Raw genomic sequence first — 16,626 nt, forward strand, 5'->3', positions numbered from 1 at the left:
GTTCTTGCATTACTGATGATTGACCAATATCCTGGAGGGGAGGAATGCGTTTCACCTAAGCCAAGTAAGAGCCTATTAGTGTTTATTGAACACAAAATATTGGTGTCCTACTGATTGCAAAGGGAAGAGCTGACATAATTTATTTCAGACTAGTATGTGGTAGTACAGTGTTGAATGAATCTGAAAAAACTATGTAGAGTTGCTGAATTACAAACTACATTTTAAGTGAGTAAATGGAGACATCGGAAGGATGTTTTAGGTAAAGTTGGGGGAGGTACGTGAGAAAGCTGAGGCAGAAGCAGATCTTGTTTGGCTCTGAAGTTGATAGTGGATTGATCAGTGACAGCAAGCCAGAGATGTTGTGAGCTGAGAGTGGGTGAGGGGGAGCCTTTGTTAGTCAGGTCCCAGCAGGAAGCAGAAGGCACACTCCGATGAGGCTTTGAGCATAATTTAACGAAGCGAGTATTTAAAAAAGGGTGGTCAGGGTTAAGGGAACCTACAAGAAATTGCTGAGGTGTCCAGTGACTAGTGGCATTGGGTAGCATCAGCCAGTCCCAAAGAGGTGAGAGCAGGAAGCAGTGTTTCTGCAGCCAGGTGGGAGCTGCAGCTGTGGGAGGGCTTCTGGGTAGAAGCTGGTTGCTGGCACAGCTAGAATGAGTGCTGAGGCAGATGCTAGTGGGGGCAAGAGCTCCCACAAAACTTTTCTCCCTCCATCCCCTAGGTGCCTGCTAATGCCTCCCACCCTCGAGGCAGGAGGACAACAGCCCCTTCTAGGGGAAGCCCTGAGGGACCCCTCCGTTCCCTGCCCCAGGACATCAGAGAATAGATGGTAAGGTGAATGGCAAATAAGCGACATAGAACCCAGTTGGCACAAAGCTTTATAGTCAACATCTTACTTTAATCTGGAAACATTTTTAGTCCTGAGAATAGAAAACAGTTCGTTGCTGCCATACTTTAGAGTATGAGAGTACCAGTTTGTGAAAAATTCTAGTATCTTTATATTCGCTCAAGTGGCCCATCTCTGTCTTATTCCATTATTTCTCCCCCCTCGCTTAAGCAGCTTGAATAAAAGAAAGACTGGTAGTTTATGATAATCCCAAGGGAGGAGGGGAGAACAGATTGCTTTGTTCTTCCAGGTCCTTTCACAAAAACTCCCATAAAAGCAAACATTGAACACACAACTCTTAGCAACCCTAGAACCATTGTCTTGTTTAGCTACTACACTGATTTAGGAAAAATCAGAAATGTCTGTTCTTGGAGCTTTGGGTAGAGAGGCAGATAGAAACCTTGGGTGGGATGGCAAGAAAGGAATTACTAATGACTGCTCTGTGTAAGAGTCTTACAGTGAAGTTAGGAGGAAAGAAGCAGGAAGACGTTGTCATTCCCTGTTCAGTGGTTGCAGTGGATACTGGGCTCTGGCTGTGGGCTGGAATGCGAAGCACAGTTCTGGAAGTCTGAGGAAGGTTGACTAGGATTTAGGAGCACAGTCCTGCTCATCACCTCATTTATTTATTTGCTGAGCTGCAGTTTTCTTTGGATGCTCAGCTTGGAAAGAGTAGAGTTTGGGTGGCTCTGCACTGTGCATGACAGTCCTTGCTGGCCACATCACTAGATGAAGTGGCCTGTGGCTTGTCCTACATGTGTCCAGGGAATGCTGATATTTTCATTGCCTTTCCTGTCACACATGTATGCTCAGGAAAACCTTCTTCACTTTCTTTTTCCTATTCTACTTTCCTATTCTACTGCTGGAAGGAAAGGGATCAGACTTCACTTGTTTCTGTAGTGCACTGACTCCTGGACTAGACGACAGGGAATCCAGAGGAAAGGGAGAGAACTTGCTCTAGCGGGAAGTTTCTTCACATAGATGTGCAGGACAGGAGAAGAAATAGGCTTTGGGGGCCAGACCCAAATTTGACTTGAGATGTAACAGTAATAGCAAAGGTAGAAGAATTGAGGAAAGAGGCAGGTAATGAGCAACGTGTATTGAAATGGCTTTTGTAATGTGTCTGTCTGATGAACTGGAAGGCAGGACTTACAGATGTGGCTAAGAGAAGCCATCTGTTCCTATGCAGTAATTGAACCCTGGTGCGGGGGTAAGCCTCCTGAATGAGCCTGTAAAGAAGGAATTTCATAGGGCCCAGCAGTAAGCCTTGTGGCTCCAAGAGGACCACAAGATGTCAGAAACAGGTGGTTAGACCAGAATGGCCAAGTGGAATACAAATGTCATATGTTTGCTAATAGCTGTGGAAAAATCTATGCAACAAAGAGAAAAACTTGACAGAGAGGTCGGTGCCTGTCTTTGCTGTTGTCAGAGTGTGTCTTTATTCACCAGTGTGTTGATTGTGGTCTGTCAGATAGATGAGCCTTCTTCAGATGTCTCCATTATTCATTGAGAACTTCTTTCTTAATGATACAAAAACATGTTCCAGCTCATGTTGTACTTTCCTGCCCCAGCTATAAAGGCTGCCATTCGCCAAGGAGCTCTAATTGATATAAGTGGGGAATGGTATTTAGAAATGAAAATTTGGGCTTTTGTTTTGCCCCTTGCCACTGGGTAGTCACTGTTTATAGGACCAATGTTTATAGGACTTTTTTTGTGGTCCCACACACAAAAAAAGTGGACAAAACTAAGAGATGTGCACATATATATACACACATACATATATACACGCATGTGTACATGTACACTTAAATTTGTATGTATTCTTGTATCTGTTTATATAGCTTAAAATCATGACATCACACTGATATTTTCATCCAATACCTTGTAGTCTATTCTAGCCACTCTCCTTTCTGTATGTATGCTTGCCTTCTTCTACAGTGAGAACCCTGGCTCTCGTTATTCTCGATATATTGACTTACTGGCTCTACTTTACTGTATGTAAACAGTCTCCCAGTCCAACAGGCTGTCTTCTGGGCTTTGGCTCTCCTGACCTCAATCTCCAGTTATTCTCCTTGGCCCTGGTGCTGCAGACTTGTGCTGGGCCAGAAACCCCCACCTCCTCCCAGTGCAGTGATTCACTTCAGCCCAGGTGTAGGATTCATTAGTGCTTAGCAAGTGTTATGTTGTGGTTTAAGCTGTTTGAAGAATGGGCAGGGTAAAGTGAGAGGATGAGAGGTGAGAGAACTGAGTGATGAGATTTAGGCCAGAATCAGAGTGGGCCGATTAACATCAGGCAGTAATCCTCTGAATTAAAGAATACTGATACTCCTATGAAGGAATATTAATTCCTCTGTGTTCAGGAGATAGTCTTCATCTGTCTTTTTAGCTATAATATAATACAGTCAGGAAGTAAAATTGATTCTTGATCTTGTGGGAGGGGAATTCTGTAGTTCTAGTGGTCAAAAGGGATATTTTGGGATCTTTTATGTCCATATGTAAAACAAAATTTGAAGTACATTCAGAAGGATAGAAAAATGTTAGGTCTGTTTCTCTCCTTCCATCCCAAAGCAAAATAATTTTAAGTGCTTGTATATTAAGACTTTTCTGTTCTGTGTACCAATGTCATATCAGCTATTTCCTTTGTGAAAATGAGCCCTGTTCTGTTCATGTGTAAAAGTAACTTGAGGACTTCCAAGAATAATGATCATGCTATAAATCTTGGATTTTATAGGATGTGGCAAAACAGAAAAAAATCTCAGTTAAGTAGGATGCCACAGTCTTCCTGTGATACCTTTTGTTATGATGATAGAAGAGGGTCAGAATTGAAAATAGATTAAGATGTACTGTTTGGCTTACAGATTGTTGAGAGAGGCTGTTTCTCTGTCTGAGTCGAGCTTGGATCAGCATGGCATCGTGCTTTGTCAGGTATTGTGAGGGCAGCAAAATACAGAGCTCCTTTAACTGGATTAGAAAGGTCTCCTAGCAAGCACCATGTAGGAATGAAGCCAGGGTTGTAAGCAGGAGATAGGGAGTTAACCAGTTTCATCTGTCTAGTAGTTTTCATTGTTTTAAGGGATATTGTTGTTGCTAAATTATAATCCAAAATTCCAACCTTGGATCATTAAACAAAATATGGTTCTAGTGAAGCAAAGTAATCGTTGTAAGTGAGCATATTTGGACAGTAAGTAAATTTTTCATACTACAAATATCTGTCTCTACCTTTCTGTTTCCCTTAATAAAGCATTATCTTAGGTCCTTTGGAGGGATTGATTTGGTGAGTAACTGAGGTACAGACCCAAAATATGTATCTGTGGTAAGCAGATGATCCTGGATGTTAGGACCAGAAAGTCTGATGATTGCTCTCATTTCCCATGAATGCACGAAAGTAATTCTTATAAATCCATGACTGTAATATTGCATATCCTCAGATAAGTATGATTTACTTAATATTGTACAGTAGAAGTATAGGTCATGTTATCTGAGAGTAAATGGTCAAAGCAGTACATGCTTTTTCTTTCTTTTTTTTTTTAAACCAGTTTTCTGATTTCTGAGTAGGCATATGTTTGCTTAATCCTAAGTATCAAGTTTTGAGAAAAATTGCTTATCCTTTGGAAGGTAATCTGTTAGAAACATGCTGTTCCTAACTCTGGAAATTCTCTTTTCAGATGCTGTATTTGCATTTCAATTACGCAACCCAGTGCACAATGGACATGCCCTGTTAATGCAGGATACCCATAAGCAACTTCTAGAGAGGGGCTACCGGCGCCCCGTCCTCCTCCTCCACCCTCTGGGTGGCTGGACAAAGGATGACGATGTTCCTTTGATGTGGCGTATGAAGCAGCATGCTGCAGTTTTGGAGGAAGGAGTCCTGAATCCTGAGACGACTGTGGTGGCCATCTTCCCATCTCCCATGATGTATGCCGGACCGACTGAGGTAGACAGCTTGTAAGATTTTCACTGCGGCAGTGTTAAAGCCACTCTTACTAACACAGCTAGTGTCACCATCCGATTGCTTTTTCTCTGCTGTGTAGACCTGTTCCAAACATTTAGCATACACGACATCGTCTTCTGCTCGTTAGGGATGTTCCCTGGATGTTAGGAGCAGCCTTGAGAAAGGAAGGGTGGGGAGAGGTTTCACTTGCTGTTGTGGGTCTTGGTCTCATTTTGAAGGAGGGGTTGTTCTCTGCAGACAGGGCTGGGTGTGGTTGGAAGGTATGCCACAAGCTCCTCTTGTAACTGCTAGCCACATTGCAGACTCAACTCCAACAACATTGATCTTGTCCCAGTTCCAGAGTTCTAGGTCCTTGTTAAAGAGGGGAGCTGGGCAAACCCTATTTGTTTAGATTCTTCTTTGTGTCCTTGTGTTTTCAGAGATAGGCACATTCCTTTCCTGTAGGTATAGGGTAGGCACCTCTGGAATAAGTGTCTTATGACCTACTTCAGGGGAAGATCCACTAGGTTTTATGTCTGCCTCAGGGGAATGTTAGAGTGGCTTGCTTTCTTCTGTTGTTTTCTCAAATGCCAAGGTGGCATATTCTGGGGGAGTGTGTCCTGAACCCTATCAGTCTGCACGTTGCAGCAAGTCCTTCCCTGGCCTCAGATTCAACTCTGCTCACCACCCGGAAGAGCCTGGTCTAGTGGAAATAATATAAGACTGTTGTCGAGGAGTTCAGACACAGTTCTGGGCCGGGGTTGCCACCAGCTGGTTTGTAATCTCAGGTTAAACTTCTGGAGACTTCTCTAGACTGTGTTCAAAGTGCACAGTAAGTGGTTATAAGGATTAATCCTTATAATACTAAGAGGGTAGGTACTATTGCTATTCACAATTCACAGATGAGGAGCTTGAAGTAGGGAGGTTAAACTATATTCAGGATCACGTAGTAGTAGTAAATGGTAGAGATAAAAATCTCAACCTAAGTAATCTGTCTCCAGAGCTTTGTATTATAATTTCACATAATTTTTAATATTATATAACATTAAAATATTTTTAAAAATATGTAGCCACATCTTTTTTGAAAAGACTAGAAATAACTTCTTATAATATCCTATAAGAGTTCCACAGCAGTGAGTTAGGATGGCCCTGGCAACGTTCGTTAGAGGTGGAATCTCCAAATAAACAAACTTATTTTTTTTTAAATCAGAGTCTAGAGTTGTGGATTGTGATATTCTTTGTATAATACATATTCTTAATCTTTGTATTCTTACATTACCTGACTCATGGTATTGGTAATATCTGCCCCATGTTTCTGTTGTTGAGAGGAGCAAATCGGATCAATGTAAATCATTTAACACATTGCCTGGCTTATGACAATATGTGGTAATTAATGTAATTGGCTGCCTTTAAAAAACCACTTTGCTGCAAATTCTCAGCATTTCTAGGATTCCAGCCCCACATCAAAGAACTATCTGTATTTCAAGGCTGCTTCTTAAGTCTATGAAGTCCTAGAGTTTTGAGGATGGCAGGGAGCCTGGGATAACCTACCACCCAACAGGCTTCATGTCAGAGCATGTGTCCTAGGCCTGATTTGGGATATCCTTTGGTGTTTAATAACATGTAAAACTACTAATATAAAGAAATGTAAAATACCTATTTTATGAGTGCCTATGCATGTGTCACTCACTGAATAGCTGCTTTGCATGCATTAGGTTACTCCACAACTTGGTGAGGAAGGTTTTATTCTAGTTTTACCAGTGAGGTTACTGAAGCTCAGAGAGGCTAAGTGACTTAACTGTAGTCTGTCAAAGAAGACCAGAGCTGTACAGTGGTTAAAGTAATAAAAACAGAATTTTATTCATGGAATACTGCAACAGGAGAATAAAGACTTCAGTATAGAATTGGGCTCAACTCTGAATACAGCATGGACAGGTAGAGATTCATAGCCAAGGACAGGGTGGAGGTAAGTGGATGGGAAATTACTGAGAGGAAACATTGGAAGTAGGGGATTCTGGGATAAACGAGATTCTTGCTGAAGGCAGGCCAGGATGATCAGATACCTGGGAGGTGGGTGGAAGATAAGGAATTTGATCAGATAATGACGGTGAGCAGATGCTGAAAATAGAGGATTCTCAATAAACAAACATAGCAAGATTTTTGCTACCGTTGGGCAATGCAGGCCTGATAAGGATGGACACTGAAGGTCAAGACTTAGAGTGCTCAGAGGAGCCTGACTAGTGTTAGGTCAAGGAGAGACACAGAACTGGGACTCAAACTTGGGCCTGTCTGTTGTTTTTCCTTCTAGGGCTCCTTGCTGCCAAGAAGCCTCAAAGTCGCTTTGTGCTTTCGCATTTGGAGGGAAGGCCAAGAAGTTAGTTGTTCTGGGTTCCTGCAGAGCTCCTGGGTTTTCTAGGGAGACTAAGAGGCACATTAAAGCTGTGTCTGCCTCTACATCTCTGACTGGAGTGAATTGTGAGTGTAAGAGATGTGGTTGTTTTCAGGAAGGCCCAGCCCTGATGCCTGAGCAAAAGGCGGTTTTTAACTTCTGAACTTGTGAAGAATATGCTTTAGAAATTCTAGTAAACATCTTAATATTTCAGACCATGAAGTGTTTTAATTCTTTTGGCCTGGCAGTATTTAGGCTGTTGGATTGAGTTGCTTAGGAAAAGTATCTCTTTTTCTCGAGGGCCTAACTTGTGTGTTTGACTTATTTGGCTTATTTGCAGCCATAAGTGAAGAATTTTTTGTAATAAAAAAAACACCCTCATTTTTGTAGCATTTCCAGTGACATCAGGAAAAAGTCTGTCAGTAATGCTTATTTGCCAACTAATAATAATAAAATGAAAACAATGACTCTTCCTTTAATCGTTTTCTGTAGGTCATTTAGAAGGTATTGGTACCAGATTTGTTTCCTTAGCACAAGTGCTTTTCAGAACCATGAGCAGCTGTTAAGCCTATTTGGTTATCAACAGGATGTTCCTGATTTTCCAGTCTGTAGAGATTTTATGGCTTGCTTCCTAAATTCCATTTCAGGAATGGAGGAGGCGAGAATGTAGAGGGAGTGTTAACTTTCTAATGCTAAAATGGTGTTGTAGATACACACTTTGTCTTTGTGAGATGTTAATTGACTGTATGGGAAATTGTATTTGTCTCACCTCACTGCATAGTACGTCCATTTTTGTAAAGGATAAATAATGCTTTCTAAGACCTGGGACATGAAAGTGTCAAAGGTAAGATGTATTTGAGAATGTGGATATGTGCTACTAACAGCTATATCCTGGGCTTATAAAATTTTAATGAGGATTATCAGTTGAATTTAGGGGAAAATGCAGTTGGAGTTAGAGATTATCCTTTGCCATGAAAGTTACTCATGCATTGTTAAATAACTCTATAAAAGAAATGGATTCTGTGTAAGCGAGCGGATGCCCTTCACCAGGGGCAGTAGAACACACTCTGACATGGATGCCAGTGTGCTTGTTTAAGTAGGCTGTGCTTTACACCAGTATCTGCAGCAGGGAGTACGGTGTCTGTTAGGATATACACTTGTTCTTCCCTCTACACACGTCCAATAGCTCTAGCAACTGATGTTACTTCTTGAGATCTGTGTCTAATTATACAAGCTGTAGACACCTAACTTTTATTTGTACCTTTGACTATCTTTGGGAGTCTTTGACAATTTTGTCTTCTCATTTATCTTGTTCCAAAGTTTCTTGAGTAGTATGACACAATCACAATTTCGTATCAAAATTTTTAGAATTATGTATTAATTCCCCTGATGGATCTGGGATGGCACCCCCATGTTAAAGCACATTAATATTCCTGTAGCAAAGTGAGTGATTTTTCTCACAAATATCAGCAAAAAGACCAATTGAAATTTCCTTGGTTTTGACCAGGTTTTGCTACAAAGTGAGTTACAAAACTGGGTTTTTAGATTTCAGAATTTTGAATAAGCAGTTGTGGGCTTGTGTCACAAATATATTTAGAGTGTATTGATTTAATTCGAAAGTAATTTTGGGGATCCCTGTAGGCTATTTTATAGTTTTAGCTTATATTTGTCTTGAGAACTGAACTTATTTCATTAGGAAACACCAGATTTTGCAGGTGATAGATTGCTTTTCATAGGGAAAAAGATATCATTTTTTTCTCTCGATAGATTTTCAGCTCAGAATTCGTTCTTGCTTGTTTCTTACTAAAGCTGCATCAAACTCAGATATTGTCTGTTAGTCTGATTTTTCAGGTTTTCCTGATTTCCCAGCTAGATAATCTATTCAGTTTCTTCCCTAAACGTCCTTGACACAGTGTCAGTAGCTTAGGATGAATAGGAATGTGTGGGTTTTGGGGTTGCACAGATCCAGGTCCAAAGAGTTGGTCCTTCAGTAGTTCATTTTGCAGCTAGGATATGTTATTTGAATTGTCCAAGTCCCTGTTTTCTTATTTGTAAAACCGGAATAATAACTATCTTATTGATTTGCTATAAACATTAAATATGTATAAAACATTTTGTACAGTGACTGGCATATTAGGAAGAGCTTGGTAATTGTTACCTATTTTAATTTCTTCTCACCCTAGTGAAGGACCTCATGAAATAGTTTCCAGTACCTTATCATCATGGTTGCATTCCTCTGTTTTCTTAAAATAATAATCAGTGGGAGGGCAGAGAGCCTTTTGAGAGCCCCTAGGTTTGGGAGGCAAGAAGGGGAGGTGGATGCTGAGCCTTGCCACGCTTGCTGTCTCCACTCTGAGCCCCCACTCTAGGAGGGCTGATACTGTTCTTAACCTGACTGGGGGGTCTGAGCTCAGCCAGGACAAGGTCACTTCCAAGAATAAAATTAGTTTGGTTGCTGATTGTTCTGAAAAAATACAGTTCTTACATTTGAGGTATATCTTTTTGGAGATTGAAACATTATCCTTAAAGGTAAAGGAAATTTTGGGGAAATTCTGTATGTCTTTGTATTGGGCCTCATATACAAAATGAAGAATTCAGATTCCATCACCTAGACTCCCTTTCAGCTCTTAAAATTGTATAACAACAGTTTTTGTAAGGTATATTTAATTCTCTCCTACAAGATGAAGTATGAAACGTCTAAGTAAATTTCATAATTTTTGTATTGCAAACCAGAAATGTGACTCTCATGAGACCAGTGTTCAGTACCGGTACAGAGTGATAAGAACATAACAGAAGCACTTAGAGTATCAGTTGTAGTAATGCAAAGAAGACCAAAAGCCACAGTATCAGGAATCTGTATGATGGGAAGATGAACCTTATCTTTCACTTGCCTGTCTAGATTATTCCAGTCAGCTTGAAGAGTTTAAAATAATTCCTATCTCTGGAAACTTAAGAGGCAGGTTCCTAAACTATAGTTTAGGAATTTCAAGAAAGTGTGTTAATACTAGATAATGTACAACCAAGATAAGGAATATTTTAATATGGAATTCTTAAGATTAATTAAGGTGTAGATTGTTTACACAGCAATATTAGGTAATGCATTTGACTTCCTAAAGAATTTTATTTATTTACTCTAAAAAAAAATTTTTTTTTTTTAAATTTACACAGGGGTCTTGGGTAATTCCTAAAGAATATTTATAGCATTAAAACAAATACATTTTTGACAGTCTAGAAAATAACTTTCAAACATTTACTAAAAAAAATAGTTTCTGTGCCTGATGTTCTTTTATAAACCTTTTGAGTATATAAAGTTGGTCGTACAGAATGTTGACTTTAATAAAATTTAAATACACTTAAATGCAGATTTTGATATGAAGCTATAAAGAAATAAGCCACTTAAGTGGGACTTAAATGTTCAATTTATTCTTCTCAGTATTTTTAATTCAGAAAAATTGAAAATATTGTATATCTAATCTGCCAGACTTCTGGAATGTTGAAATTTCTCAACTGTTGGGTGTGGGGAGAGAATGGTTTAATGGTAGTGGTATTATATGTAAGCAGTATAATAGTCCATTTTATAATTTTATAATGTAACTTCAAATTTGAAAAGCAGGTTTTTAATTTTTGTTTTAGCAACTACTGAAAATAAAATTTACCAAAGTCTTTACCAGATGTGGAAGTGGGAGATAAGTGATAGATACTATTTTCAAATGGATTTGGAAGAAATGAGACTTTTAGGTTTAAAAAAAAGGGGCATGAATTAAAAGAGGTTAAAAAACTTCTAGGTAACATGCCATATTGGGATGAATCTAGAACAATTCTAACTCTAAAGAATTTTATGTTACAAACGTGTGTGGAGATGTGGAACTGAGGTTCTTATCCATCAGTGATCATTGACTTATTAGTCATGTGATATCTTAATTAACCTGTGATGGATAGCAAGGAGAAGCCATTATAGAATTAGAATTTTCATAGATATATTTTTTTAAAGTGTTGACTTTAATTTGGACCAGGAACTACTCTCCTATTCTCACTGTTGGGTGGTAAAACTTCACTAATTCTTACTTGTATGACTCACATTATGGAAATTAGGTAAAAATTCGAGTAAACCTTAGCTCCATGAATGTCCTTGGGAAGGAAATTCTGAAACAAATATGTGTTTATTTCAAGTACAATTATTTATTTTTAGTAGCCCATATTCTGCCTTCCATTTTGATAAGACAATTCTTAAACCCTATCTAAAGGTAAAAAGAGGTAATTGTGAAACCTCAGTATTATTTATTTAAATTTGATCCTCCTATCTTCCCCTGCTTTTTCATTTTCCTGAACAAGGCAGTATGGAAATCTTGTACCACATAGTGAATCAGGTCCACGTTGGGGATTTCATTATTCTGTTTCAGGAGTGTAAGACCTGTCTTATCACTCTCATTCCTCCTCTTCCTTGAGTTGCATATATACCGGCAGTTCACTAGTATGTGAATTCAGCTAGTGATTTTCCAAAATCAGATCCTCCAGGGCTTGATGATTGTGATAGAGATGAAGGCCTAGAACGTTTGTTTCATTTCTCCCCAACATTTCTATATGTATTTTGTGTTGTTAAACTGCTTCTTAAACTTCCTGTATTACAAATACCTTTTTATGTTAATTTAAATATTGATTTTTGATTTTAATGATGGTACAGTTCCCTGCTGTTTAGGAATTTAATTCAATAACAACACCCAGTTGAAGGATCTTTGGGTTAGTTTCTGTCTTTTGACAACCCTGTAATAAATACTGAAATGAATCTTTTTGCATATTTGCTTCACAATATTTCTGGAATTGAAATTGCTTGAATATTTTGACATGTTATCAAAATCTTGCCTTTTAGATATCTTATACCCAGTTTTCTTTCACATAGGCAGAGCAAAGTAGTATAATACTGTCTAAAAAGGTAATCACTGTACACTCACATGCCTGCTTTAAGTGCTGGAAGCTTGAAAGTTTGTGACTGACAAGATAAACAGAGCATACTTCCTAAGCCAGGGCCTCTGTGTACCTATGTCAGTAAGTCCAGGAAACACCACAGCTTCCAGAACATGCAACAGTTGTGCTATTTTGGGTGATAAGAATATTTTAAAGTCTTATAAAGTAATGTTTATTATGTAACTTTTTAGTTTCATGGTTCCAGCATGTAAATTATTCTTTCTATAGAGTTACTACCAGCATATAAATTTGTTAGTGGTTTTATTTTTAAAATGTTAACTCACTGTTCACTTCCAATTGTTTCTCCTTTTGTTTGCTTTAATTGCCTCACTTTATCATAAAAACAGTTTGTAGGAGATTGGAAGTATATAGAGAAAAACAGTCCTTATTTGCTCCACCTATTTGCTTTAATTTTTGGTCTGCTTTTAAATGCAACTTTCATGTGGTCATTGAATTGACATGTTGGATGAGCATCTTCTTGGCTTTATTGATGACAAAAGGAATCATATTACTGGAAATATTTTTCCCTTTAATTCTTTTAGTTTATTTTAAGCTGTACCCTAGTGAAAAAAGATCAGCAAATGTATACCATATTAATTCTTGAAAATAAAATACAGTGTAAAAGTTTGGATTTTTTTCCCTCGAGTTTTTTCTCTCACTTTTCGTTTTTAGCAGTCGTCTTTAGGGAACATGTCTTTTTCAGCCAGTAGGTTTCTTTGGTCAAGAAACTGGAAATTGAAGCCTGTCTGTCTAAATAAGTGTATTTATGTTTAGTCAAGGCCAGTAGAATATAAAAAAGAAGGAAAAGTAAAACATTATAGAAAAACTTTAAAACTGTATTCATAATATTGTGGAAATTTTAGATCTTGTGAATATTTTACAAAATTTAGCCATCTTTTAATTTTCTTTCCAATTTGTATAATGTATCCAAAATCTTGTGGTTTATATACTTTGAAATACATTTAAGCAATGTGAATTAGGAACCCTATGAACCAAATTAAGTAAAATATGAGCTACGTTGTAGGAAATGTATTTCTTTGTTTGGGTTTATTTTAAATGATGTAGATAACATATCTTGTTAATTTTGTCAGTAAATTTGAACCTTAATAAAATGTTCCACCATTTACTTGGAAAAAGTTAAAACGTGGTGGGAATGTAAATTAATATTATTTCCTAAAAGTTTCTTGCGTGGACCTCAGACGCACAAAATTGGATTAATCATAATCTGTGGTACATGATGCCCTGTCATTAGCTCATGAATTATTTGTCCTTTTTAATTTTGATTACATATTTGCTATTTTTAAAAACTAATGGCCAGGCACCTGTAATCCTAGCACTTTGGGAGGCTAAGATGGGAGGGCCATTTCAGCACAGGAGCTTGAGACTAACCTGGGCAACATGGCAAGACCCTGTCTCTACAAAAAAACAAAAAAATAGCCGGGCATGGTGGCGCATCCGTGTGGTCCAGCTACTTGAGAGGCTGAGACAGGAGGATTGTCTGAGCCTGGGAGGCTGAACCTGGAATAAGCCATTTTTGCACCACTGCACTCCAACCTGGGTGACAGAGTGAGACTCTGTCTCAGAAACAATAAACTATTTAATGAACAACATAGAATTGTTCCTAAGCTGATAAGTGTGACTTCTACCTAGCAAGTGCTTCTACCAATCCCATTCTTATGCTGCCATTCCCATCACCCACCCCCACCCTAGGTAATCTCTGTCCTGAATTTTGTATTTTTTCCCTATCTTTACTCATATACACAGTCTTATTTCATGTACGTATGCTTAAATGATATATTGCTTTGCTTTTCTTGCTTCCAACTTTATACCGTGTTTTGGGACGTGCTTTTATCACTTATGGCACTATGGGTACACTTATGTTACTAAGATTCATGTGCTTGTGCATGACATATATATGTCATATATGTGACATAGTATTTCATTCTGAAAATATGCCACAATTTATCTGTTTCCCGTTGTTAAGTATTTAGGTTATTTCCTTTTTTAATGGGTGTGTTCTGTTTTTGTTTTATATTGTTTTTGTGCATGTGAGCAAAAGCTTCTTCTAGGAATGGAATTTCTGGATCCTGTGAAATGCAAATATCCAACTTGAGATGGTAATGTAAAATTATTTTTAAAAAAGATTGTATCAGTTTACACTCTCACACTCTGAGTGATAAAACTGAAATGATCTGCAAGTTATTTGACAGTTATCACTTTTTGGGTAAGCGATTTGATAATGTGTAGCTAAAGTCTTAAATTGTATGGTTTTTGGCCATTCTTTTTCTTAAGGAAATAATCAGATCTCTTCATGTCTTACATCTCAGTATGATGATTCTGTTCTCCTCTGTATCTGTACTATCCTTTGTGATGATCTTGTCTGGTCTTCTGGCTTTCAATACCTTCTCTATTTCCTGTTTTGCTTACGTATCTCTCTAATTCACATCTCCTTTCTAAACTTTAAACCCATATATCTAGCCACTTGAGACTTGAATTATCAAATAGCTCAAACTTACCTAAAATGTTAACTGCCTCATTTTACCCCTTTCATATCTGCTTTATCCACAGCCCTTCCTCATCTAAATTGATTATAGTGCTTTGAAAAATCTTGGAATCGTCACTGAAAAATCTCAGAGTCATGACTGACTCCTCTGTTTGTTATACCCCATGCCTCATCTATCTACAAAAATGCTGCTGCTGCCTCTTTCAAAATATATTTTGGTTTTAGCTGTGGTTGTGATGGAGTTACTGATACTTGGCTTTGCCCTCATGCATTGGACTTGCCCCCTTGCTGAAAACAGTAATAATATTATGTATGTAAAACACCTGTTTAGAAGTATTGGCAAATAGTGCAGGAACATGATCCTTTAGAGATGGAAAACACACAAAGTGGACCCCGTCTTTGCCCTGGTTCTCTGCCTGGAGACAATTTCCAGAGCTCTACACATGCAGTTGGAACCCAAGTAGAGGACAGTGGTCCTGTTGAGGTAAGAAAGCAGAGAGTTTGGAGCTGCTGAAGCAGTTGAGACACACTGAGCATTTATAGGAGTGGAGGGGATACAGGTGTACACTAGTGTCTGCAGGGCCACAGTAAAATGGTCACTGGGCTCAAAGGCTTTGAGATCGGTGAAGAACTGTGTGCATTGTGCTTGCTGCTGACACAGAATGCCCAGATATGCCCATACACAGTCACCATTGACAGATGATACAGCAGGAACAAGAAAGCAAAATGCAGCTTATCAGGACCGGGAAGAGAACCCTTTTTCTTCTACAGTGTCTTTCTAAAGTCCTCTACTGATAAAACTTAATGCCATACTCATTGTAAAGTGTATGAGTATGGCGTTAAGTGGAAATGCTTAAAAGAGTTGAATCCGTTATCTCAGAATATGTACTGAGGGTGAATTTGGAATTGAGAGGCAAAAGATTGATGATTGACACAAAAGGCTAGACTAGACCTGCCCCACAAGGGCTAATGTCAAGCCTCAAAAAGAGAAGGAGAAGTGCCTGTAAATAACCTGCCTGCTAGAATTAAGTCTTCACACTTTAAAGGAAAACAATACAGTTGAGACTCCTTAAGTCATCCACAAGTCCAGCATACAATAACAAATTACTGGAAGCATACAGTAAATTACTAGAAGAAGTAGGAAAATGTGATTTATAATGTAGAATTAAAAACTGTAACTAAAAACATACCTTGAGATGATGCTGATTTTAGAATAAGAGCATTAATGTCTTCAAAAAAATATCATAGTCCTATGGATGAGGAATCTCAGAAGAATGAAATTTTTTTTTTTAAAGAGGAAATTCAAGGACTAAAAGAACATAGTATCTGAAATGAAAAAATTTACTTGGAGACTTAAAAGCAGACTAGAGTTGGCAGAAGAAAAGCTCATTCACCTAGAAGACAGATCAGTAAAAGTTATTTGGAAAAAGGGGAAATTTGTTATAGGATGCCTTTAAATAATGAACAATAGTTAAAGGCTTAAAATATAGTAATTTTGTAAAAGAAAAGATGAGAAAATAAGCAGAGCCTCAGTGCCTTGGGGACAGTATCAAGTTGTTTAGTATACATATAATTGGAGTTCTGAAAGAAGTGGGGAAGGAGAGGAATGTGGCAAACAAAGTTGTGAAAAAGTAATGGTTGAAATTGGTGAATAATATCAACCTACAAATTTAAGAAGTCAAGTGAATCTTAGATAAATCTGAAGAAAACACGCCTAAGCACACAGTCAGTTTGCTGAAGTTAACAATAAATAGAAAAGGAGGTGGGCAGGGGAAAGAAAAGGGAATATTTCATACCCAGAAATAGTAGGAATGGTGACTGACTTCTCAGAAGCAGTGGAATAACATATTTAAGAGAAAAAATAAAAATGAAAGAAAATTAAAATTAATGTAATAATAAGCACCTTAATCTAGAATTCTATGTGCAAGCAAAAATATCTCTAAACAGTAGAGGTGAAG

General features: G+C 38.1%; 1 protein-coding gene across 1 annotated transcript in view; it reads left to right on the plus strand.

Moving 5' to 3' along the window:
- The window catches only part of PAPSS1 (3'-phosphoadenosine 5'-phosphosulfate synthase 1), a 99,134-nt gene that overhangs the window by 60,818 nt on the left and 21,690 nt on the right, over positions 1-16,626 (plus strand). Inside the window, exon 10 of the mRNA XM_032254839.1 lies at positions 4,549-4,817. Within this exon, the coding sequence (XP_032110730.1) occupies positions 4,549-4,817 (269 nt within the window). The remainder of the gene's footprint in view (positions 1-4,548; positions 4,818-16,626) is intronic.

The sequence above is a fragment of the Sapajus apella genome, unplaced genomic scaffold (genome assembly GCF_009761245.1).
Source record: "Sapajus apella isolate SASKATOON/1434 unplaced genomic scaffold, GSC_monkey_1.0 scaffold87, whole genome shotgun sequence".
In the NCBI taxonomy this organism is placed as follows: Eukaryota; Metazoa; Chordata; class Mammalia; order Primates; family Cebidae; genus Sapajus; species Sapajus apella.